The 27632-nt window shown below is 39.7% G+C and overlaps 1 protein-coding gene across 1 annotated transcript in view; it reads left to right on the top strand.

Moving 5' to 3' along the window:
* The first annotated feature begins 221 nt into the window (after nucleotides 1–221).
* The window catches only part of PDE4D (phosphodiesterase 4D), a 422688-nt gene continuing 395277 nt past the window's right edge, over nucleotides 222–27632 (top strand). Inside the window, exon 1 of the mRNA XM_064140535.1 lies at nucleotides 222–490. Coding sequence (XP_063996605.1) covers nucleotides 222–490 — 269 coding nt within the window. The remainder of the gene's footprint in view (nucleotides 491–27632) is intronic.

The following is a 27632-nucleotide window of genomic DNA, read 5'->3' as shown; positions in this document are numbered from 1 at the left end:
TTTCTGTGGAGGAGTTAGCTTGGTTTTTTTTTTTGTTGTTGTAGATCATTTTCTATAGAGAGACGCTGAGGGCAGGTGACACCATGTTGAAAACAGAATAGGCGGAACTGCAGTTGGAGCTCTGCACAATTCTTTGGAACTGATGTAGAAAGGAAATATTTTAAGGAGTTAAACCAATATTTGGTTGTATTAGACTTTAGTAACAATCTTACTTGGGAAACATGGCTCAGCAGGCAAGTCCAGACACTTTGGCTGTTCCTGAAGTGGGTAATACACATTGTCAAAATCCATGGTTAAATGAAGATCTTGTGAAGACCCTGAGGGAAAACCTGTTGCAACATGAGAACCCCAAGACACCTAAGAAATCTTCATCTGCTTCTCCCCGGCTATCTCCAGTTATTTCTCCTCGAAATTCTCCGAGGCTTTTGCGCAGGATGCTTTTAAATAGTAACATACCAAAACAGCGGCGTTTCACTGTGGCGCATACCTGGTAAGCACTGAATGGGCTGTCATGAAATGTCAGATAACTTTTGGGTTGGGTTTTTTTTTTGTTGTTGTTGTTGTTTTGTTTTGTTTTTGTTTTGTTTGTTTTTATTTCCTTTGGTAGAGCATTTATCCCCTTGATGTGACTACTTAAATTTGCTGATTTGATCTCTGCATGAATCCCTCTGGTCAAAAGAGGCAGTTACAGTTTGTTACTCATAACCTGAAGTTTAAATTAAAGTAATTTATATACAGTAAGAAAACATACTTGCTTTCACAAGAGCTGCTTTGTTTTCTCTTCCTCTCTGTCAGAAAGAAACAGCAGGATCTTATGAAGGAACAGTATCTCACTTTGTGCTGCTGAGGCAAAAGTGAGCAAGCAAACTTTTTAGGATTTTTTTTTTTTATCTATCTTTTTTTTTTTCCCCCATTTATTTCTCTATTCACAATGTATGATCCCTCTGGCCCTAAACAGCCTACTGTAAAATTATTTTTTTAATAGTGGTGAAATTAAGAAGGACATGATGGAGAGAATGATGGGAAGAGATATATATAGGATGAGCAGTGATTTTTATTAAAGCAGTTGCTGGACTAAACGAAGGTGGAGAGGAAACCTCTTGTTAAATGATTCACTAGGACTAATTCTACTCAGTAATTTCTTAGCCATGTGTAGCAATCAGCTCTATAAAATACATTAATTTTGTTACGTCTGTCTTCTGTAAAACATCAGCATAATTTCATTACTTGACTTACTCATTTTTTAGAATGCTACATATGAGATTAACTCAGTAATGCATTCATGTTTACTTTGATGGTCCTGAGTTCTTGATGTGTTCCATTTATTCTTGGGAGACTTTTCCCCCTCATAATTTTTTGAATAAAAATGTCATATAACAAAAGAAAAGCCATAAAAGAAAATAAGTCGTTCATTCTAAGCACCAAATATGGATATGTTATTCAAGTTTATCTTCATTATATCTGAAATTAGATATACACCATAGTTATGTGACTGATGTGCATTGCACATTGTATATGCATGTGCCTGAATTTTACTGTGTGTGCAGTTGTGTAGCTAAAATACTCCTTTGATAAAATAATATTTTTACTCCTGGAAAGGATGAGGCAAAACAGGTATGCCTTTAAACACAGAGAATATTTGTTCTGAAACCGATTTTCACTGGTCAGAACTTAAATGTGTAACAGATAACTGAATGAAATCAGGATATTTCATATTCCTCTAACAGTTATTCATAAATCCTAACAACATTACCGAATTCTGTTGCTATGCAATAAATAATTTATAAAACAATCTCTACATAAGAACATTCAGAGTTAAAAAAAATAATTCAGACAGAGCTGTTTTACAATTTAAAATTAAAATAAGAATATGTGAAAGTTTACAGAGAAAAATTATCATTTGTGATTATATGTTGTGGTAGCTACTGTGAACACTTAGGATGACAGATAATGGAAGAGTATTGAAGGGGACAAATGGGGTTGTTTAGCCTGGAGAAGAGAAGGCTCAGGGGTGACCTCATTGCTGTCTACAACTACCTGAAGGGACATTGTAACCAGGTGGGAGGTGGCCTCTTCTCCCAGGCAACCAGCAATAGAACAAGGGGACACAGTCTCAAATTGTGAGGGGAAAGTATAGGCTGGATGTTGGGAGGAAGTTCTTCCCAGAGAGAGTGATTGGCATTGGAATGGGCTGCCCAGGGAGGTGGTGGAGTCACTGTCCCTGGAGGCCTTCAAGAAAAGACTGGATAAGGCACTTAGTGCCATGGTCTATTTGACTGGGTGGGGGCTGGGTGCTAGGTTGGACTGGATGATCTTGGAGGACTCTTCCAACCTGGTTGATTCTATGATTCTATGGAATACAAAGTGAACAAACAGGTTTGGGCAATACGAAAGGGCAAAGGCTGGCAAAGTATTAAAAAAATCTTTTTCTTAATGAAACACACTTGCCTCTAGTGAGCCTCAGAATGTTTTGAGTTTAGGCAGAGTGTCTTTCTGAGTATGATGTGGAGTGTAAGAAATGCTCGAGTTTTCCCCCAGTATGTGCAACACGAGGCCTGTGAAATACTGTTGTTGAAGAAGTCAGTTGTTTCTAAATTCTTTGTAAGGTTGGCTCATCTTAGCAGCACTCTTTTTCAGCAAGCAGAGAGTCAAACAATTACAACAAATTACCTGAGAACCTGCAAAGAAGAATAGTGCTTCAGAAGTGAAGATAGAGGAGAAAAAACACTGATCATAAGCACTAGGATATGTGATCAGACTTACAGGTGTATGGAAGCAAAGAGAAGCAATACTGTGTACTTACTGTCATGGAGGCAGGGAATTAATGTGGCAAAGTCAGGAATTATAAAAATAGAATTATTTTATTTTCCTGAAAACTCCACCCCCAAACTATATACAAAACTTGTTTAGGTTTACTTACAGATTCTAATTTGATCAGGAATTCTTGAAAAGCATATTATGGACAAATTTAGAGATTTAGGAAGTCAGGAAATGGAGAAGGCTAAGCTATAAACACAGCTTTACCCCACTATCAGTCAGGCTGAGCAGAGAACTAAGGGAACAGCAGGCTTTACTCACAGAGGTGAGATAGGTAATCTATGATGATCCCTTGCTGGATTTCTCTGTGGCTTGGCTGCCTCCTGATGCTGCAACCCAGTAGTCTGGATCCAGGCAGCAGAAGCCCAAGGCAAGTGGCAAAGCCACCAAACTCAGAAATGTCTCAAGACATGGCTGCCACAAGACAGGGATTCATGGAAGCGACACTGCTCAGCAGCAGCAGGGGAGAGCCAAAGTGCTAGGGTCCCTCAGTCCAGAAGGCAGCCAGGAAGTTTGCTGCTGATATAGTTCAAGAGTTATGGGGTCCAGGTGCCGCCAGCAGCTCTGTCTAAGGACCCCAGGACTTGACAAGCTTGCAGGTTTGCACAGAATGATGCAAAAATGGGGAGAACTGTCCAAAGGCAGGGACAGTGTAAAACCAAGAGCTGTGTTAAAAGGTAGGAGCCATCCAAAAGCTGGGACAGTCCAAAGTGGGAACTCTGTCACGGCAGAAACCTGTCCTGTTGGGGACTCTGTCAAGGTGGGAACTTTTTCAAGATGAGAACCTTTCAAAGTGGGAACCTCTTTGCCTTCCCCCTTGCTATGTTTATGCTTTTCTAGATAAAGTGTCAATTTGTCATTGTGTGAAAACCCAGCCAGCCACCACCCTGACTCTAACATGGGCTCCCACATGGGTCAGCACATGTGTGGAAGGGTGTCTCCTGCTGTCTCCCCTTCAAGCCTGCAGGGTGAGGGGAGGAAAGCAGATTTCGCATCCTCTCCTCTCCATTCAAACCTAGGGCGGGGACAGGGAAGAAAGGAATTTGGAGTACTCTGGAACACTTACAAAAATGTATTTTTTGACAAATATCACCAACTCTGTAGTTATTGACATATCTACACTGGGCTATCTATTTAGAAACCTGACACATTTTGTGGTAGACAGGTGGTTTCTAGATGCTTTGGCTACATAGGCAGTACAGTGGTTTTAATTCCCTATCCATATCATACATTTTAGGCAGCTCATAGGATTAAAGTGCATTTGAAAATAAAATAGTTATCAGTTTATCCCGGAGCACCATACTGTCAAGAATTAGTTCTAGTTTTAGTGCATATAGTTTGTTCCACCATAGTTATAACCTCTGTTTCCCTCTATTTCTCATTTAATCTGTTTTGTACTATAAGAATAGACATTGAATTCACAGGTACATTTTTCCTGCTCATTGTTCACACAGGCATGATTTTTTTTTAATATAATGATCTTATTAAAGCCACCAATAAGTTGGAAAGTTATTCTGGTTTCACAAAGTACTACTGGTTTTATAAATTTAGTATTTTCTTGTGATTAGAAGTTTACATCTATGACAAAAAAACTAAATATATAGCACTAAATATAAGTACTACGTGTTGCAGTGATGCCAAATACAGCCAGCACAGATCCAGTGCTCTGATCATTTAGACTGCACTTAACTCCCTGACTTACAGACTCTGAAATGGCATTCAAATACAGTCAAGAGAAGGACTGATGAGCTGTTCTGGCAACTTGGTTCTTCTTTTTATCTGTTATAAAGCTCCATATGACAGGATATAGGAACTGTTGACATCATATGTAGTTTCTTTACCGTATGACTGTTGCCCTTTCACATGAATAATTGATCTTGTATCAAAATGCCTTAATTGATTTCTATCAAAATGCCTCATTTTTTAAATGTGGAGAGATATTCAATGATAGAACACAATATTCACATAAGTGCCTATTTACACAGTAGGAAAATGGTGTATCATGTAAAAAGCAAGTGATTACGAAAGATTATATAGTATTTCAGCCTTTAAGGATTCTTAAGAAGATATAAGGTCTTTCTTTCTAGAAAAGTTGGACTATTGTATTTTCTGAAAACCATGTCTTGTACAAAAGAATGAATAGTGCACACAAACTAGGCCCTTTACTAGGGAGTGCTTAAAAGACTGATGGAACCATTTATTTAAATCTGTCCTCTCTATCAATTGTGTTCAGGAAGGCACAATTTAAGGAGTTAATTTTAAAACAGGATTTTAATAGGAGGTTACTATGTTCTGTATTCAGATGTGGTTAGATAACTTGATTTCGTTTACAAATATAAAGGAAAATTTGCCAATATGTCTTCCAGCTCAAACATTCATTGTTAACCATTAACTCAGACACTTTATGAGTCTCTCTTTAACTCTTTATCTGTTTCTTTTCTCTTTATCTGCTTTCTTCACCAGTAACTGAATTCATTCTAGCACTTGAAAGACAATATATTTATTATAGAGGGGAAGAAATGGAGAATTTAGAATGCATCAAAATAGAAGGTTTCAAGTTTCAGACAGCATTACAGGTAGTGTTGTCTATAACCGAGAAAACTAGTTATAACCAACAAATTAAAACTTAAGTCTAAGTCATTCTGAGTGTGTACATAATATTAGTTTACAGTGTAGAAAAAATCCATAGCAACTGAAAAGAAACAAAGCTTCATGGTCAGGAATTCATATATATACTCTAGCCAAAACCCATTCAAGTTCCTCAGCAATCTTGATTATGTTGTTACTATTGTAAAAGTAAACATAACACTGTAAGATCTAGTCAATATAGTGACTCGGAAGCACGTATTACAACTGGATGTGGATGAGATAATTAAGATATGTTACATGTGCTTGACAAACTCAGTCTCTGGATTGGTTGGCTCTTGTCTAAGCCACATAATGCTCCATTGAAATCTGGCAGAGAGAACACACTGTAACAGGCTGCCCAGAGAGGTTGTGGAATCTCTCTCTGAAGACTTTCAAAACCCACTTGGATGCATTCTTGTGTGGTCTGCCCTAGATGATCTTTCTTCGTCTGGGAGGTTGGACTAGGTGGTCTCTGGAGGTCTGTTCCAACCCCTACCATTCTGTGATTCTGTGATTACACTGGGGTAGTACATGCAGGGATTTGTGAGAAGAGGGGCCTTCAGTTACAGGCTGTGGTTCACCAGCTGTGTGAACAGCCAGCATTTGTGAGACTTGTCCAAAGGCCTTTGGAGGGATGTTTAGATACTTTATATCATACATCTTTAATTAACTCATGTGGGAAGTCAGGTTTCCTTTATTTACCATGAAAAATTCCTTTCTGTGGGAAATGGAGAGGAAGCAAGAAGCATAAATATTTGGAGCAGGTCAGAGTGACATAGCAACCAAGTTGTAGCTATTTAATTTGAAGTATGAAGTCATGGCATGTGTGTGCTTGATATTTTTTCGCTTGTCAGTGAACACAAAATGTTCAGTTTCTTTTTCTCTCTTGTATATAGACACTCATAATGATTTGGATTGGAAGAGATCTTAAATGTCATATAGTTCCAGCTCCCCTGCTGTGGGCAAAGACACCTTCTACTAGATCAGGCTGCTCTGAGCCCCATCCAGCCTGGCCCTGAGAACCTCCAAGGAGCACAGCTTCTCTGGGTTCAGTGCCTCACCACTTTAATAATGAACATTTTTTTCCTGATATAAAATCTAAATTTACACTCTTTTAATTTAAAACCATTACCTTTCATTACATGACATTGTAAAAAGCCCCACTCCAACTTTCTTGTACTTTGCCTTTAAGTACTGGAAGGCTGCAATAAGGCCATCCTAGAACCTTCTTTCCTCCAGGCTGAACAACCACAAATCTCTCAGCATGTTCTCATAGGACAGGTACTCCATCCTTCTTAGGATCTTTACGGCCCTTCTCTACACCCATGTCTTTTTTTATTCTGGGGCCCCTAAAGCTGAACATGGCACTGCAGGTGGGGTCTCACAAGAGCAAAGTAGATGAGGAGAACTGCCTCCCTTGATCTGCCATTTATGTTCTTCTGATGTAGCCTGGGATACAGTTGGCTTTATGAACTATAAACACACATTGCCCAGGCATGTTGATTTTTTCATCAGCCAATGACCCCAAGTGCTTCCTGGCAAGGTTGCTTTCTATTCATTCTCTTCCCAGCCTGTATTTGTGTTTAGGATTGGCCCAACCCATGTTCAGGACCCTGCACTTGCCTTGTTGAGCTTCCTGATGTCTGTACAGGCCCATCTCTCAGAGTCTTTCTGGACAATAACACTTCCTTCGAGCATGCTGACTGCACCATACAGCTTATGTTGGCAGCAGACTTGCGGAGGGGGCAGTCAAACCCACTGTCCTGTCCACGTTGGAATAAAGATGTTAAACAGTGATAGTCCCAATAACAGTCCCTGAGGAACATCACTTTGTCACTGATCTCCATCTGAACATCCTTTTATTACTTCATCTCTTAAGTGTTCCTTATCCATCAAGCAGTCCACTTGTCAAAACCATTTCTTTCCAATTTAGAGACAAAGATGTTGTATAGGACAGTGTCAGATGCTTTGCTGAACTCCAGGTTGATTATGTCCATCACTCTTCCCTTGTCAAAGAATAAAAGGCCACTAAACTTGTCAGGCAGAATTTGCCCTTCGTAAGGCCATGCTGGTTGTCACCAAAGACCTCCTTATTTCTCATGTGCCCTAGAACAGTTTTCAGGAGGATCTACTCCATGGTATTTCTGGTCACAGAGGTGAGACTGTTCAACCAATAGTCCCCTGTGTCTTCCTGTTTTCTCTTTTTAAAAATAGTGATTATGTGCAATCTTTTCCACTTAGTGGGAGCTTCACCCAGCTGCCACATCTTCTCAAATGTGATGGAGTATAACACGACAACTTCATCTACTAGTTCTCTCAGGACTGACTCTTGGATATGTATCATCAGGTCTCATGGATTTGTGCACCTCCTGGATTGCTTATGCCTTGCTGTGTTGTCTCTTGAACAGATAATGGGATTGTCAAAGTCCTTTGTAAGGACCAGTGCTTCTGAATGTGAGGCTGCTCTTGTGTGTCTATAAAGGGCCTCATCCACTTGGTGTTCCTGGCCAGGTGGCCTGTATCAGACCTCACTGTAATGTCACTTGTCCCTGCCCTCCCTTTAATCCTGACCCATAAGATCTCAGATGGCTTCTTATCCATCCCCAGGCAGAGCTTAATGCACTCCAGCTGGTCATTGAGATAGACATTGCCTGTGCTTCCTAAAGAGCCTGTATCTGTCCATTCAGACTCTCCAGTCAAAGGAGCCATCACATCTCCATGATGCTGTTAAGATTGTAACCATGCAGGATGTCCACATCTCTAAGTTCTCTTGTTTATTTATTATGCGACATGCATTTACATTTAAATATGGCCTCCACTGAAACCACGTTATGTTTCAGGAATGCCTGAAATTCCACTATGGTGCCCTTCAGGTGCTCCCCTGATGACCTATGATCCTTCTCCAGGCTGTTGGCATCTGTTGCTGGCACTGGCATCAAACTGGTAGGAGTGGGATGGATGATGGTTCCCTTATCCTGGTAAATCTGGAAGCACTGTTTATTGCCTTTGTGAATTATTTGAGTCAGTTCACATACAGGAAGTAGTGATGTAGGGCATTTGTATTCATGTGTCCACTGTTAGTCTTCCCTTTTGTTATCTGTCCCCTCAGCTCTTCTAGCATTTCTTGACTATTTTCTGATGCTTAGGGTGTTCATGGCTTTGCTCTTTAGGTTTTTTATAAAATAAAAATCTCAACACTCTCCCTGACGTAGCCATTTATTATTATTAGTGACTGAGAATGCAAGTGTGTGCTCAGTTAGAGTACTTTCGTCTGCATTGAGCCTACGTCCCCACCCATAGTAAACAGCTTTAGACTGACTTGGGCATTCAGATATGAAAATGATAGATGCCTTAGAAATAGACAGATATGGGTAAGGTGTGCCATTTTAAGTTTCAGGAATGTAACTGACATAAGTGTACTGATAAACTCAAGTCTGTGTTTATTTCTATTGTGCAGTATCTCTTCATGCAGGGTTAGTGCTAAAATGAACAAAACTTGGATGTTAGTTATAGGTAGATTGCAGAAGATCAATGTATTTAACTTCATGTGATTCTGTGTTGCCTGTTTCAGTGTATTTATGTTGAAACTACTAAAGCATCGGGAAGCTGTACTAAAAAGTAACTGGGAACTAAAGTAATTACAGTTTGGTGTATGAAAAACATTTCAAAAGAAAGATCCACCAAAACAGAGTAGGATGACAGCTATGCTAAGAACACCAGATAGAATTCATAATCTCTGTGCAGAGTATTTCAAATTTCTGTGGGAAAAAATAATTGAGTGTTCTGGAAAAGTACTAGAAAAAGAAGACAGATTACAGCATAGTTTTCTAATTTAATTAGATGCATGTACTCATGAGATTAAAGACAATGTTTAATCAGGTAACAGGCATAATAATTTTAATTAATTATAACATCCTTTTGGAACTATCAAAGTAAAATGCTAACTTTGAGAAGAGGTAATTTAAGCAAGAGTTAGATAAATTGCACGTTTGCATATGTGACCTCATTTGTTTCTATTCAACTAAGAAAATGTCTGAATTTTTTCTATTACTTCTTTGCTTTATGTCATGCAAGTTTTACTCGAGCTTTCTAAATGAGCTGGCCAGACATTATATACTATTTTAGCCAAAGTAATGGAATTTCAGTGGACTTTCTTCAATTTGTTTTCAGACTTTATAGACTTAGTTGCCTTACTTCTTTTCTGTAAGAGTATGTATATTAAATTATATTACATGTGAAGTAAAGATTTTTGTAACAGATGTGCAAGCTATTCTTAGGAAATAATTTAATATTGTCACACACTACAAATGTGTGAAGATAACCAAATCCCACATATCCATTCTTTACTTCCAAATACTGTTATGTAAAGAAGGTCACACTTGTGTGGATGCTTGTATACAAACAGGGAACAGATTTGCAGGGACAGTATGTATCTTGATAGGATTTGTGCATACAATATAAATAGGTTAGTGGGGCAGCATCGAGAAGTGAGCTAGGGGAATATAATGCTATCTAATGTCTACAGAATGTCTTGCAATAAGCTGAGGATGCTGCATGATGGTATTAGATATTGACAAATTAATTGATCAGAGAAATAATACTGCTTCTCCATAGTTCAAACCTGAGGAGAGATAGATGAGGACAAAACTAGTTTCCCCCTAAAGAAGGAAGAAGAAAAGAAACATTTTTTCACTTGAGAGTCATATTGTAGCAGAACTCCTGCTACCAGGAAGGAAACCCAAAATCACTCAAGAAAGAGGAGTGAATCAAAGACTAAATTCTAAGTCTTCACTGTATAGGAACAAGTAAGTGAGTAAGGGAGCAAAATGTAAAGGAGAAAAAACAGTACATATGGTTGGCTAGATCTACAAGTATGAGAGTTGTCTTTTGTAGCAGTACCTGTTGCAGCTTTTCCTTTCTGGAATGGGTGGGTGACCTTGCTTTGTAGATCTGATAATCCTTCATAAATTTTAATAGGTGAAGTGCTTTGCCTGGGCTGTGCCACTGTCTGATCTACTGTCTTTAATGATGTGACCTGCGTCAGACAGGATTTAGGAAAAATTCTAAATAATTTAGCAGGACTCAAACTGAGTTTCTGTAGGTGTTCTGTTGTTTAATATTTGCATCAAAGGAAAAACGGCTTTGCAAGAGTGCTTTTGTATCTACAATTATTACATCTTGCTACAATTCTGTCACAAGTTATTATGTATGACTTGAAACATTTTGTGTGACAAATCATCTGATTTCCTTAAGTTGTCTTTTTTGTTTGGTTGGTTTTTTTTTTTTTTGTTTTGTTTGTTTGTTTTTTCCCCAGAGAATTTACAACATGTTCCCATGGGTTTTGCAGAATGCTTTCATTATGTAATAGCTTCATCATCCTGTTAGGACTCAAGTAGTCTTCTGCATTGCTTCGTGTTGGATCACTTGCAAATTTGTGATCTTGGGATGGAATAACAATAGGCACCAGTACAGGCAATGAGCTGCCCTGCTGAAAAGCGGCTCCATGGAGAAACACCTTGGAGTCCTGGTGGACAGCAAGTTCTGCATGGGACAGCAATGTGCCCTTGTGGCCAAGAGAGCCAATGGTATTCTGGGGTACATCAGGAAAAGTGTGGCTAGCAGGGCTAGGGAGGTCCTTCTCCCCCTCTACTCTGCCCTCGTGAAACCACTCGTGGAATACTGTGTCAAATTTTGGGCTCCCCAGTTCAAGAGAGATAGGCACCTGCTGAAGAGAATCCAGTGGAGAGCCATGAAGATGAGTGGGACAGCATCTCCCCTGTGAAGAGAGACTGAGAAACTTGGGGCTCTTTATTCTGGAGAAGAAAAGACTAAGAGATCTCATTAATGTCTATAAATACCTGAGGGATGGGTGTCAAGGGGATGAGGCCAATCTCTTTTGAGTGGTCAGCAGCAATAAGACAAGGAGCAATGGCTACAAACTGGAACACAGAAGGTTTCCCCTCAACATGAGGAGAAACTTTATAGTGAGGGTAACAGAGTACTTACTGGAATAGGCTGTGGGCTGTGTAGGGGGCAAGGAGTCTTCTTCTCTGGAAACTTTCAAAACATGCCTGGATGCATTCCTGTGTGGACTACCCTAGGGGATCCTGTTTTATCAGGGGGGTTGGACTTGATCTCTGGAGGTCCCTTCCAATCTCTAATATTCTGTGATTCTGTGTTTTGCCTGTATATATTACTGTGGTGGTTTGGGTATTACCCCCTGCTCCCTCCACCCCCCCCCCCCCCCCCACCCCCCCCCCCCCCCACTTTGGAAATCATCCAGACTAGACTCAGCCAGCTCTGGAAATTGAATGAAGCTTTACATTTACAGCTTAGCACAATATACAAGCAGATATTTACAATATATACAATTCTATGCAGAAATATACAAGGTAAAAGGTAATACAGAAACACAACAGCCCTCCCAGAAACCTGAGTCCCCAGGAGGGGCTTCCAACTGCCCTTCCACCTTCACCTTCTCCCATCCCTCAACCTTAGCCCAGATGTTGCCTTGTGCCCCAGGGAAGACTGGAATGTCAGCCAGGGGGGTTGTGAAGCAGGTGGATTGATCAGAGAGACTGAGAGTGAGGTTAGAGAGAAATGCTGCTCAAAGCCCAGGCAGTGCTCGAACTGCCTTGTCTATGTTTATACTCCTGTTCTTATACATCTCAGCAAGCCTATGAGTGAAGTAGACATCACCATTGTTTCCCTTTCACAGCCTGTGATCTAATCCTTCTTACCAAAACATTCTAGCTAGCTTCAAACTAGCACAATTACTAATGTGTTTGTGGTTTGCTTCAGTCCATGCAATCTTTGGCAGCTTGACACATTTTCAGTGTTTTGTATAAGCTGTAATTGGTATTGCATGGTAATCTTTTCATAGTAAGTCATATCTGTTGGTGGATATATTTCATATGGAATGGATATTCTTAAAATTTCTTTAGAACAGTCTAGCAACAAGATTTTTTTTCATATATTCTTGAAGCACTTAATCTTCTTTGGGATTTGTATGTATTGCTCCATTTTTTTTTTCTATGCAAATTCTTCTGTATCTCATTAACTTTTTTGGATCTTGTACTACCAAGCATGATTTTTCAAGTGGTGATCCAGAAGAACTTTAAGCTTGAAACCTACAAGAGTTCTTTCCAACAAAAGATGAGTTAACATGTGAGAAAGAAGAGCAGGGTCACAGCATCTCTGTCAAACTACCAACCCCATTAGAAGCAAGTGTTAAGTAGAATCAGCAAATTTTACTCTTTTAGAAGGACAGAATGGGATACTTCTGACCTATACAGAAGTGCAGTGGAGAAAATTAATGGTGTTTAGATTGTATTTGCAGTAGAATGTTTTGGTGATATGCATTACCAGACCTGTCCTTTCACTCATGCTCAAATAATGCTTGATATTGGTCACTAGATTTTATTAGCAGTAGTAACTTGTCCTCTCAGTGAAGTTTTAGGGAATAATCTTGTAAAATTTCTATTGCCTTATACTAGTAGATTAGTATATTTAATAAATAAATAGTGGATTGACTGTCCATTTTCCAAACCCTGAAAATTCAGTAAGCACTCTTTTGTCAGACATGGCGTAACACTACATGGTTAACACTTCATCTCAGCATAGAGGTTTTCTGGTACTTCTGTATTTTGCTCTTAGTAAACATTTAGGATCTTCTGTCTATTATTTTAAACATCTTACTTATACTAAGCCTCTGCACTAAGTTCTTTTAAAAAAAGGAACATGTAGAAAATTAATATATAAGCTAACTAAATAACGTTGTGGGCATGCATGGAGTAAAATGGAAGACAAGAAGAACTTGCTCTTTCATTTAGTCCTCTTAGATGGTGATCATATCTTATCTATGTTTTTTTCAGTGTACCAAATTTATCAGCAGTCACTAAATATTATAACAAATGGAACCCATTGGTTAGAATCTCACCGTAGCAAATCCTCCACGGGTATGCTTCTGACAGTGATTGTGATTATCGTAGATCAGTAGTTACAGACTGTTATGGACAATAGATTGTCAAGTAAGCTTGGAATACCTAAAGGTGCAATGATTTATGACAGTGAATGATATATTAGCTTTATGGGCCAGACTTTGGCTGGAATATTTAAGATTTTTTGTAGCGTTCTTTAATGCATGAATTTGTCTTTGAGATTCTCTCTTGACAGAGTTACCTCGATAATAAAAAAAAAAAATCACTGCAGATGAATTAATGGAACATGTAAACTGTGGGGTTTGCATGTTTGTATGTTTTATTTGACTTCTTTTATAAGTCTCCATCTGCTGAGCCTCACAAATAATCTCCAGAATTAATAATTAGTAGGAGCACACTAGAGAAGGAATCTCCACAAAGTGTTTAAAAAATATGTCTGTATGTTCTTCCTCTCCCCACCCCCACCCCCCCCAAAAAAAAAGGAAAAAAAAAGAAAAAAGACAGCAAACCCTTTTTGTTCAGAATAGATTTTGTGTGCTTTTTTTTGGTTCTGGCTTGTTGTGTTATGTGTAAAATCCCAGCATTCAGCATTCACTTGTCTCAGAACCCTGGGAATCTCACTAGAACTGTTTGACAAAATGAACATTTGTCTCTTTCCCAGTGTCTCAATAAGAACTTGCACTGACAGAGGTTCAGAGAGTTAAAGTAATTGATAGCAACCTTTTATTAAAGTGACAGATACTAGAAATTCAACATTGCCAATGATAAATGCACTGTCTGCAAGTGACTGACCTCAAGTTAAAAATTCCTATGTAACTTCTAACAATGTTGGAGAGACAAATCTCTGCAGTAACACTAACATCCAAGAGAAATGCCAGCAAAAGTTAAGCCATATGTTGAATGCACAATTATTATTGTTCTATTAAACCCTCCTGATACCAGTTTTGCTCCCAGATCCTCCTTTCCATCTTACCAGGATGTGTGAGCAGTTTTGTGAGTGTCTTTATGAGGCCCAACTGCAGATGAGACTGAAGCCACAAGAATGATGAATCAGAAAAGTTAGCTACTGTATTTCCAGTCTTGCTGTGCAGCTGTAGTAACCTTTAAGATATGCTCAACTTTTGTAAGCACAGTTGTCACAATGAAATCTAAATTATTTTAAAATATGAACTACCTCTTGGACCTCTTCATGATGCTGTACATTCACATAGTACAATTAAATTCTTCAAAGGTCTTATTTATAATCACAGCATATAGGACATTATGTAACTAAAAACACAAATAATGACCTACATAATTGCATGCTGTCATAGGAAATAGATTAGACCAAATAATTAAAGAAGGAAATCCAGCAAGATCACCACAAAATATTCATTGAAAGGCATTAAGAATGGACTGTACGATGAACGTCATTCCCCATACAAAAATAATTTACTGCAAAAGAAATATTTGAAATGTACAAACATTGTTTCTTCAAGTATGTAATACTCATTTCCAAGGTATAAAATATATGTGAAAGAGAAATTAAATACCTTAGCTACAAAACTACTATATGCTCAAGCGAGATGTTGAGATACTGGAACATGTCCAGAGAAGGGCAACAAAGCTGGCCTGGAACACAAACCTTACGAGGAGAGGCTGAAGGAGCTGGGGTTGTTTAGCCTGGAGAAGAGAAGGCTCAGGGGTGACCTCATTGCTGTCTACAACTACCTGAAGGGAGGTTGTAGCCAAGTGGAGGTTGATCTTTTCTCCCAGGCAATCAGCAACAGAACAAGGGAACACAGTCTCAAGTTGTGCCAGGGTAGGTCTAGGCTGGATGTTAGGAGGAAGTTCTTCACAGAGAGAGTGATTGGCATTGGAATGGGCTGCCCAGGGAGGTGGTGGAGGCACCGTCCCTGGAGGTGTTGAAGAAAAGCCTGGATGAGGCACTTAGTGCCATGGTCTACTTGATTGGACAGTGCTGGGTGCTAGTTTGGACTGGATGATCTTGGAGGTCTCTTCTAACCTGGTTGATTCTATGATTCTTTATTGTGATAGTTACAGTCTGAAGACTTCCATGTGGTTGTCTTTTGGGTGGAATGTCTTTGTCTGTGGTGACTATATATAAGATATATATATCTGATAAGGAGTTGTTGTCACTCTTGCCACAGAAGTGCATGGTATCTGGTGGCAATACTATAGGAGCATTTGTGACAATATTAAGTTTCTGACCTTTCACCAACATCTTGCCAAGAGAAAGAATGTTGATTAGGGGGCTGTGTTGGAACGGGCTAGGGGATAAACTAAATCTCATCATCCGATTCTTGTTAGCAGTTCAAAAAGGAACAGTACATCTGAAACACGCAGAGGTCCAAGACTGTACTACAGCTTTCGGTGTTTAAAATACTGTAAGCATTTTCCTTACTGTAAGTAAGGAAAAAAAAAATCCAGGCATGAACTTCAGGATAAAGCTTGTGAGATTCTTTTTAATAAAATATTGGAAAACACTGACTTACTGTGTCTGAAATACTTAAAGTGTTCAGACTTTGCCAACCCTTTGTGTCCCAAGTAATTGCTGGAAGCAAGCAATGCTTTGTTTCACCTTACCTGGAGGCTATTCAGGAGGGAATTACACTGATCTATGAAATACAGATAACAGTACCATGCACTCTATTCAGCAAGGTGGCAATGAATAATAAATACATTACACATTTCTTCTATAGGATGCTTAGCTGTCATGATCCAACAGCAGTGTTCTAAACATATACTGCTGTCTTATATATACGTTTCCCTACTCTTAAGTGAAATCACAGTATACTCAATTGCCACATCTGAAAATTATTCTCTATTTTCTCCTTATACAGCATCAGAATTTCATTGTGATCTGTTCATGGGTTTTTGTTCCAGTCTGGAAGCCTTCCCTTTTAAAGTATCTCTGTTGGATCCTTAGCAAATTTTCTGTGAAACACTACCACACACACTGTTAACCAGTAGCTTCTCAACTATTCTTCCAGAACCTCTATATCCTATATTGTATTATATGTAGGTTCTTTTATAAGAAAACAAAACAGAACATTTTGCTCATTACAATCCTCTATGCTTATGAGATTTTGTTGGGACAATAGACCTATGCAGGAATCTCTTTATCTGTCTTGTAAACTGATAGCCACTAAAAGAGTGTTCTTTTGAAGAACGCAATATGTCAGTGTTCCTATTAAGTAAATAAATGCTGGGGAACCGGGGGGGGGGAAGGGGAAGTGTCTTCATGCACACAGACTCATAGAAGGCTGAAGGGAACCTCTGAACTCATAGAAGGCTGAAGGGAACCTCTGAAGAACATTTAGTCCAATCCCTGTGTTAGAGCAGGATCACCTAAGGCAAATGATCCAGGAACAATTACAAGTCAAGATGTCTGTCAATGTAGTTTAGGGTTAAGGTCCAATTAATTGTTAAGAAATGAGATTAATTACTAACAATTTTTTATTTGCAAATTAAGCTAGACTTTGTATAAAGACCATTGAAAGGTGTTTTTACAACCCATTTAGTCCCTGGAGCATCTGCTGCAAAGGCCATTAATATGTCAAGGAGGAGTGTCTCCTTTGCTGATGTGAAGCTTGTGTCACATGTGCAGGAATAAACCCAAAATCTCATCTGAGTCCAAGGAGGAAAGCCTCTAACTTTTATTCTCCATATATTCAGAGTGATCTAGTTCTTCAGACTATGTGTTGCACCTAATCACAAAGTTGCTCCAGACATTCCTCACACATAAAAAAGTTCTTTGTGTGTTGTGACTTAGCTACAAGTGGCTACTTGCATGTCCAAAGTGCAATGGCCATCACAAAAGAAAAAAAAGATATTAATGTTTAAAATCCCTATAAAAATGTAATCAATTATATCACTGCATGCAATTAAATATCTGCATTAAAATACAGAAAGTAAAGGCAGGTAAAGACATGAAGAGACTTTTTCCTGTAAAGTTATTTTTTAATATTTTTTTTATATAAGCTTGTGTTGTAAGCTTGAAATATTCAAGATGCTGATTCCATCCACACCCTTTTGGTAATAAAGTTAATGCTTTAGTTGTCATAGAGGGAGTTATACAGAAGACAAAAAATAATTGCTTAGAACTGGAAATCCCTTGACTGTAGAAAGGCAATCCTCTTTTTAATCAACAAGTAGGGAAGTGTATGGTAGCTTACATAAAAACTTATGTTCAGAAAACTTGATTGAAAGGTTCATGAAACCTACATTAGAAAAGACTAGAGCTCCTCCAGATGTTAATGCATATAAAATGAGAGAAATAAAATACTCCAATAGAAAGATGACCTAGTTGCCAATAAATAATTTACTTTTTCTTTGACAGAGTCTTCATTAAGTAGTTAATACAAAATGTAATTTATTTCTTTTTAGAATGTTGAGACTTTAGACTGGATTTAGCTTATATAGACTCTGCAGTGGTAACCAATATTGAATAACTCTGCATTTAACACCCAGTTCTACTGAGACAGAGTAATTTTGCAAAGAAGTAGTCTATTTAAATCTATTGCATTTTGCAGAAAATAAGGTAAAGCCTTCATCATTGATCATAGATAAGAAAATTGTGATGAATGCCTGAAAGAAGCTGGTTTTGGAGCCTTGGAATGCAGATGAGGTTACCTGGGTGAGACTAAGAAGCAAAACTTGACCAGTCTTGTCTGGAACATTAAGATCCTGAGGCTTAGAAGGGCTGGAGAAAAGCAGGTATCCTAATGTTGGGTCTGATTGAAAGTCAGACTGAAACTGACTCACTTCTTGTCTTAAAAAACCAAAGGTCCCTCAACTTTTTTACCACTGGGTTATAATGCAGACCACAACGGCTGTGTGATATCAGACTTCTTCAATAGGAACTTATTTGCCTGTTATCAGCTGGTATAAACAATGAGAAATAATGACTCTTTCTCTAGGAAAGCCCTCTTATGTGTGCTGCCTGCAAATTAATTTTCAGTAGTTCTCTTGCAAACTTCTTAATTGCTGTTATGCTCATCCTGACAGTTGTATGGTTGCATAGTTGCATGAGGGATTTTGGTACTAATTTGAAGTTCTTTTATGTATTCATGCCCCTAAAATAGTGGTACTTGAGTCTTACTGCCCCACCATGCAATAAATAATAAAAATAATCAGTACTGTGTCTAAAATTAACTGCCAAGAACTTCAAAATTACTTCTTCTGGTGTGGAAAATAAAATTACTACTGCAAAGATAATTAAACTCCTTGTTTGTAGCTGCAAAAATGAAAGTCTAGCTTTTCTATAAAAAGACTAATACAACATTTCTTAAGCTGGTAGTTTGTGACTCACTGCTCTGAGTAAAAATCCTTGAGCGAGGGTGAGGAAATATTTCAATAAAGCCTGTTTCCACTCCATTCATTTATTTGATGAGAGTACCAAATGATGGCACCTAATCATTAACGATAGACTGCCTAGATAGTTTTGAGGAGGAAACAAATTCAAGTGATGTGCCTGACAAAGTAAGAGATGAACTCTGTGTATCTAATTTTTTCAAGATGATTTGCAAAATACAGTTTCAACATTTGGGAAAATTTTACTTTATTAAATAGGATATGGATAAGCACTTAAATCAGGAGAAAAAAGGATAGAGTCCCTTTTAAATTAATGTCAAAGGCATCATAGTGGTTTCACTGTGAGGCACAATGGAAAACAAAAAGGTCAACTGCATTTATCCAGCTGTTTTGCTCTCTTGAAATATTTTCTAATGATTTTTTGTGTGCAACAGTCGGGTAGGTCTGGAGAATGAGGTTCTCATTTCAATAGGAAGGTATGTGCGTTGACAAAATTACAACAGTAAAAGTGTCCAACTCCCACTTATAACAGTAACCAGGCAGGTAAGTGCTATGGCTGCTAAGTCTTGCAAGCAAATTCAAGTAGAGGGACACTGGACAGTGTGAAACTCAATTAAAATGTTTTGTTTCTTTAGGTTTTGATGTTCTTGATGTCTTCTTAAAGCCTCTTATTTTATGTTATTAGGAAGGTATGAATTGTTTACACAAAATAACCAGCTTTACACAATCCCTGATCAGTAGTCCTCCTTGGACGACTACTGCAGCATATTTAACCCTAATTTAAACAGTGTCACTATAACCTGGGCATTACCCAGGTATATGATTTCACTTAGGGGACACAGGAGTTTTAAACCTAGCTCTGCCATTAGTTCCCATTTTTTTTAATACGAGAGTTGCTTGTTGTCCTAATTTCTTAATAACTGAAATAAGAGACATAAGAAATCTATTTTTGATCTGACCAATTCATGGCAAGAGGCTACAGACAGGTAGGAGGGGGGATTTTGAATGGAGCTGCACTCCTCCTTGCACCACCACCACAAATGTATGCACTTAGCTTAAGATAATAAAGCAATACATAATTAGAAACTAGAAGGGCTGAGGGGAGGAAAACAGGTGGGGGAGACAGCCTTTGTGCATGAGCAAACAGAGGAAGAGCCATACATAGGACACTACTAGTTTTGAGTTCATGAAAAGGTCACTTGAGGAAGACCTCTTACTTCACCACTGAAGACCACCAGAGGGAACACAGGAAAATAAAGAGATGTGCGCAGAAGAGATACCTCCTATTCTTGGATCTGATAGGGAAAACCCAATCTTTTCTTAGAATTAGTATGAATATGTATTAGAATAGGATATAAAAAGAGAAGATGGAAAACAAACGGTGTGTGTTAGAGTAGAGCGGAGCCTTCCCGCACACCCAGGCCTGCGCATTGCTTGATTCCTGTAACTCTATTAAAAGCCTTATTTTGCATGAACATAAGTTTATGCCTTTTATTTATGACAAAGATAATATTTATTTCAGTTTTGGTTTTCGTTTTGGTTGCTTTTTTTATATTTTTCCAGTGTCTGCCAAGTATTAAGTGCTATCATTGCTAGAAGTCAAGAGAATGCTCACTTTCCATCTTCTAAATATTAAATATTCATGTATAGTTTCTTATATGTCAGTGCTGTAGGAATCTAAGAAAACATTTGTTTTGGTCTTTTTAACTACATCAGAAACCGAGCAAATATGAGCTTTAGGGGTGTTGCATAGGCAGGGAATTAATGTGGCTGAGTCAGGAATATATATAAAAATAGAATTATTTTATTTTCCTGAAACCCACCCCCAAAACTATATACAGAAATTAGTTTGGTTCTAATTAGCAGATTCAGTTTGATTGAGAAGATCTTACAAGGATAACATTGATAAATTTGACTATTTTAGAAGTCAGGAGATGGAAGGGCTAAGCTACTAAACAAAGCATTCTCACTATTAATCAGGCTGAGCCAGAGTTACTCACAAGTGAGTTAGGTTGTCTGAGAGAAAGGGCAGTCCATATGCACGTCAGCTTTCTCTCTTTCACAGGACAGCCAAGGTTCCTTAGCTTGCACAAAGGGTACTTATGGTGGGAAGCCATCCAAAGCAGTGAAGGTCCTGTCCCACAGGAGCTTATCCTTCGGAGCGCCAGGTGGCTCTTTCTGCAGGAACTATCCAGGTGTGGGAGGACTCTAAGGCGGGAACCCCAAGGTGGGAAGTTACCCAATATTTATGCCCTTCCTAGACAAAGAGCAGAGTTACCACTTCCTAGGCACGAAGACTGCAGCCAGTTACCAGCCCGATTCCAGCACAGGCACTGCACGGAGCACCCCTCGTGCCCTTCACACCAGCAGGGCAAGGGGGGGAAAACAGATTTTTCACACCTTTATTGTCCCATTCAAACCACGGACGGAGAGGAATTTTGGGGTATACAGGACTCCAGGACAAGGAGCTTCTTCCTTTTAATTGTGAGATTGCCTGCTTTCTTTGTTACAGTTTCCAGTGTCTGAAAAAAATAGAAGGGCAAGTGATCTTTGCTTCTTTTTCTGTCTGTAAGATCGACCTGTTCTGCTCACCAAAAAGAAGTACCTGTCTCGTGGAAAAGATAGTTGTGCTCATTGTTAGAGCACTTCTATTATAATGTGTGCCATGTGCTGAGGGGGAATCATGGCTACTTGGATAAACAATTCTAGCATTTCTCAACATTTGTGAAACTGTCTTTCCTCTGTGCAGTACTGACATTAGAATCATGAAATATTTTCTTCCTTGAGTAGAGTAGGAGTATTTGTATTTGTTTCACAGCAAAGAAATATTTTTTAATTAAAAAGTCAAGTGGGGTCAATGCAAATGTATCAGCACTGAACTAGAGTTTCTTCAGGAGGTGAAATATTTTACAATCATTTCACTGTGAAAGAAAAAAAAAAGAAAATAAACAATAATCTATTACAAAGCCACATTAATTTAAACATAGCAAATGCAAACTAGATATTAGAATGTGGCCCACATTCTCTTTGCTCTTGCATTCTGGGGAAGAAAAAAAAAAGAGAAAATACAAAATCAATGTGCTGCTGGCCATTTCTGTAATGTGAAAAATATGGAAGAAGGAGTTGCTAAAATGTAGTGACAGCTTTGGAAAAAAAAATAAATGATACTGGATTAACTTTGCTAAGAATATTGCTTTCTAAATAAGTTTTTTTTTTCCCCAATCCTAAAGCAAATAGAAACATAAATGTTGTTTTCTTAAATGCTGATTACATTTATTTAAAACTTAAGCCCAAATTCCAGAACAACCATTGCTGCAGTGAAGGAGAACATCTACACAGTGGTGAAATTAACACATTTTGACTCAATATACTAAAAAGTCAAGTCAAGAATGAAAGACATGGGCAAAATTTAATAAGTAAATATTTCAAAGGAGAGACAGAAAGCACAAGTAAACCATTTACATCCTGAAGTGTAATTAAAGGAAATTGGGTTGTTGTTGATGTGAATCTTAACCTAAGACTATTTTTGTATATATTAAAATTATGTGAGTATATTGTACAGCTTTCTTTTTCCTTTTAAATCATAATTATCCATCTCTGTAGAATCTCAATAACTAGTTATAAAATTAACTTTGTTCAGAAAATACAATTTATCTGTGCTTGGTTTTGACCAATTTAGGTGACAAATGTGGACATTCTGTTTTACTGGGGGAGAGAACAAGTGCTCAGAATTAACAGAGAGACAGTAAAATAAACAAATCCTTGCAAACTGATTATTCTCTGCCACTGAACAGAGCATAAATACTGCAGAACTGAGAGTTTATTGCTCTCTGAACTGCACTGTTTTCAGTAGTTAGAGACCAAGGACTCGAGAGAAAGACCAGGTGTGAACATGCAGTATAAGGGTGTGGGTAGCTGAGTAGGATAAGGGTGTGGATGGTTGAGAGGGAGCGATACCACGTCCATGGTTCTGAGTAGACCTCCTCCCATGGGCTGAGCCCAAAATTACAGGTGCTTGAGAAATTAATTGTCTCTATTCAATCACTGTCATTGTATGACTCTAATTAAGGAGAAGAAATATGAGCTTTTATTGTTCTCTTTTAACAGCACTTTAAACATTAATACATTCATGTATTTATGTAGTGTTGTGGTAAAGCACCATAAATGTATGTCACTACATAAATACATCTCATATATGTGGAGTCTGAAAACTACTGCAGTTGGATAAAAGTAAATATTCTCTACAATTTTAACAGCAACACAGATTTTCTGGAGGTCTGCATTAGTAAAGATTTGTTAAAGATTCAAAATATTTTGTTTGCCAGTCATGAAGATTGTATGATGAGTGTGAACAGGAACACTCTAGAGAGCAAATTAAAATTTATAATATTAATTTTAACTGATCACTAATAAAATGGTGGATGAGGGAAAAGTGGTAGGTGTTGTCTACCTGGACTTCAGTAAGGCATTTGACACCGTTTCTCACAGCATTCTGATGGAGAAGCTGGTGTCTCATGGCTTAGACAGGTGGACTCTTCACTGGGTTAACAACCAGCTGGATGGCCCAGCCCAGAGAGTTGTGGTGTTGTGAAGGGGTTTTGTTTGGGTTTTGGAGGGATGAAATATGAGGCTGAATTTAAAAGGGTTTAAATAATTTAATATTATATACACAAGGAAATCCCCCCCTTCCCCAAACTATATACAGTTAACCTCCACAAGTTCTTTGTATGCGGTTGTGAAATTATTTTACAGAATATCTATTTACAACAGAAATCAGGAATTTGGTAGAGGTTTGGAAAGGTTTGGATAGAGAGAGTCTTGTGGCATAAACGTGCCATGGGTAAAGTCTGAAAATCTAGGCTGCTCAAATCGAGATTGCTCAGTTACTCACTGGCTGGAGTCACAGTCTCAGTGATCCCAAATATGTGTGGCAAGAGCCACATTGTTGACTCTCGTGGATCTGAATAGTTCAGTTCAGGTATTGTTGGGGCGCGCTGTCTGAAGGCTCCACGGGCACGATCGAGCTGGGAATGACAGGCTGGAGCGGCGGCTGGCCAGAAGTTCCTTGGTTGAATTTTCCCCTGGACCAGTGCAAAGTACTGTGGGTTGGAATCATGCAGTGGCGGTGGCCCCAAAGGCAACAAAGAGGCTGGAAGCAGTGGGTGGAGGAGGGTGGCAGGCACACTGAATTGCCCCTTTTATGAGATGTGAGCCCGAGATTGATGGTCCTTGGCCACAGTTCTGTCCAATAAGGGTCTGGCAGCAGGCCAAAACATACCAAATAAGATGAAATCCACGGGTCTGGTACCCCCAGATATGGAGGGGGCTCAGGCGGATCCCCACCGTAAGTGCGTGAGCTTACACAATGTGTTTACTTCAACCTTGCAAGCAGGCAGGCCAGACTTGAAGGCACCAGGCTTATTGTGCTCCTTTGTCCCCCTTAATTTGTTTTCTCCAGGTTTGGTCAGGACAACACCTTTTGGGGGGACAACATGTCTGGGCAAGAATAGATTTGTAAACACGGCCATTTGGGCCTATGTGGCCCTCCACCACATGTGGTCAATGAGGTTAAATCAGTTGGTGACAGGTCACAAGTGAAGTCTCTCAGGACTCAGTTTTGGGGCCAGTCTTGTTTAATCTCTTCCTCAGTGACTTGGATGAGGGGATCAAATGCACCCTCAGCAAGTTTACAGATGACACCATATTAAGCAGAAGTGTCAATCTGCTGAAGGGTAGGAAGGCCCTGAAGAGGGATTTGGACAGGCTGGAGTGATGAGTTGAGGCAAACTGCATGAGGTTTAACAAGGCCAAGTGTCAGGTCATGCACTTTGGCCACAACAACCTCCAGCAGCCCTGCAGGCTGAGAGAAGAGTGGCTGGAGAGCTGCCTGGCAGAAAAGGACCTGGGGGTGTTGGTGGACAGCCAGCTGAACATGAGCCAGCAGTGTGCCCAAGCGGCCAAGAAGGCCAACAACATCCTAGCCTATATCAGAAATGGTGTGACCAGCAGGAGTAGGGAGGTGATCATGCCTCTGTACTCAGCACTCGTGAGACCACACCTTGAGTACTGTGTCTACTTTTGGTTACCACAGTATAGGAGGAACGTTGAGGTGCTGGAGTGGGTACAGAGAAGGGCAAAACGAAGCTGGTGAGAGGCCTGGAGAGCATGACCTATGAAGAGCAGCTGAGAGAGCTGGGGTTGTTTAGTCTGGAGAATAGGAGGCTGAGAGGGGACCTTGTTGCCCTCTACAACTAACTAAAATGAGGTTGTATTAATAATAGGCCAAGAGGAAATGGCCTCAAGTTGTGTCAGAGGAGGTTTAGGTTGCATGTTCGGGGGAAGTTCTTTACTGAGCAGATGGTCAGGCACTAGAATGGGCTGCCCAGGTGGAGTCACCATCCCTGGAGGTGTTTAAAAACGTGGTGCCTGAGGCTGTGGTTTAGTGATTAAGGATTCGGTGTTCAAGAAAAGCCTGGATGAGGCACTTAGTGCCATGGTCTAGTTGACTGGACAGGGATAGGTGCTAGGTTGGACTGGATGATCTTGGAGATCTCTTCCAACCTGGTTGATTCTATGATTCTATGATACTGGGATGAAGGTTGGAATGGATGATCCTGGTGCTTCTTTCCAACCATAGCGATTCACAGTGATTAGATGTCGTGCTGAGGGATTTGGTTTAGTCAAGGACTTGTCAGTGTGAAACTAATGATTGGATTAGATGATCTTGAAGGTCTTTTCCAATCTAAGAAATTCTGTGATTCTGTGAAAATCATTACTTTTGTTTAAATTGCCATTTTATTTTGCACTTGATTTAAATGAAGATTTTAAGATCAAGTTTATTTTAATCTTAAATAGGTTAAATGATTTTTTAAAAAAATATTTATTTTAGACGTATCACCAAATAAAGCAAGACTACTTTAACTGAGGATGACTATCTCTATTGCTGTTCAATATCATTTAAGTAAGTCCCTTTCAGTTAAATCTTCTGTGAGAAATTTGGCACTGAAGCTGCTAGATGCCCTCTATCAGAACCCAACCTAGTTTCCATTCTCTAATCCATCTGGATCAAAAGTTCCAGGACTGTCAAAGTTACATCTTTATCATTTGACTTTTATATGTTGTAGTAATAGACATTTAGAATCATAGAATCAACCAGGTTGGAAGAGACCTCCAAGATCATCCAGTCCAACCTAGCACCCAGCCCTATCCAGTCAACTACACCATGGCACTAAGTGCCTCATCCAGGCTGTTCTTGAAGGCCTCCAGGGATGGTGCCTCCACCACCTCCCTGGGCAGCCCATTCCAATGCCAATCACTCTCTCTGTGAAGAGCTTCCTCCTAACATCCAGCCTATACCTACCCCGTCACAACTTGAGACTGTGTCCCCTTGTTCTATTGCTGGTTGCCTGGGAGAAGAGGCCACCCCCCACCTGGCCACAATGTCCCTTCAGGTAGTTTTAGACAGTAATAAGATCACCCCTGAGCCTCCTCTTCTCCAGGCTAAACAACCCCAGCTCCCTCAGCCTCTCCTCATAGGGTTTGTGTTCCAGGCTTCTCACCAGCTTTGTTGTCCTTCTCTGGACACATTCCAGCACCTCAACATCTCTCTTGAATTGAGGAGCCCAGAACTGGACACAGGACTCAAGGTGTGGCCTGACCAGTGCTGAGTACAGGGGAAGGATAACTTCCCTTGTCCTGCTGGCCACACTGTTCCTGATCCAGGCCAGGATGCCATTGGCTCTTCTGGCCACCTGGGCACACTGCTGGCTCATCTTCAGCCTACTATCTACCAGTACCCCCAGGTCCCTTTCCTCCTGGCTGCTCTCCAGCCACTCAGTCCCCAGCCTGTAGCACTGCTTGGGGTTGTTGTGGCCAAAGTGCAGAACCCTGCACTTGGCCCTGTTAAATCTCATCCCGTTGGCCTCTGCCCACCCATCCAGCCTGTCCAGGTCCCCCTGCAAGGCTCTCCTACCCTGCTGATCAACACCTGCTCCCAGCTTGGTGTCATCTGCAAACTTACTGATGCTGGACTCAATGCCCTCATCCAGGTCATCAATAAAGATATTGAACAGGACTGGGCCCAGCACTGATCCTTGGGGAACACCACTAGTGACAGCTGCCAACTGGATGTGGCACCATTCACCACCACTCTCTGGGCTCTGCCATCCAGCCAGTTCTTGATCCAGCACAGAGTGAATCTGTCCAAACCATGAGCTGCCAGCTTGGCTAGGAGCTTCTTGTGGCAGACAGTGGCAAAGCCTTTGCTGAAGTCCAAGTAGACTACATCCACAGCCTGCCCCACATTCACCAGGCAGGACACCTGATCATAAAAGGAGATCAGGTTGGTGAGGCAAAGGACTTACTCTGAGGAGTGAATACACTCATCATATAGACAGCCAGTAGTTTAGAACAAAGGTGTCCTCCACACAGAATTACTAGAAAGGGTGGATTGGAATAAATAGATGGAAGAAACAGAAATGCTTGAAATTAAACCCCATGATAATTATGAGTTGTAGCACCTTTTGGAACAACAACCAGCACACTGTGCAGTCATTACATTCTTTGTTGCCTGGAAACTGAAGTAAGACGGCCTCATTCATTTGCAGCTTGCCTCAGCTTTCCCCTGCTGTAGTGTTTGATACATCAGAACAGAATATGCACTGAGCAGAGCAGCTTAGGAGGCAAAGACTGTTAAACCTATTAACTATATTTTTTCTAAGATGTTATTAGTGTTACTGCATTTCAGTATAGCATGATAGTGCAGAAAAAATAACTGTGAATTTTTAAGTGATACAAGGCTCTTTCAGTTCTATTAATCAGCAGTGTGTTTTCAATGAAAAAATAGAGCTAACTCCAACATCTGAAATGGCAATTTTTAATACCCTGCCTGAATAACTAAAATGTTCTGTGCCTAGAAAACCTTGGTGCATT

This window comes from Pogoniulus pusillus, chromosome Z (assembly GCF_015220805.1).
Source record: "Pogoniulus pusillus isolate bPogPus1 chromosome Z, bPogPus1.pri, whole genome shotgun sequence".
Taxonomy (NCBI): domain Eukaryota; kingdom Metazoa; phylum Chordata; class Aves; order Piciformes; family Lybiidae; genus Pogoniulus; species Pogoniulus pusillus.
This window is presented reverse-complemented; position numbering and strand designations above follow the sequence as displayed.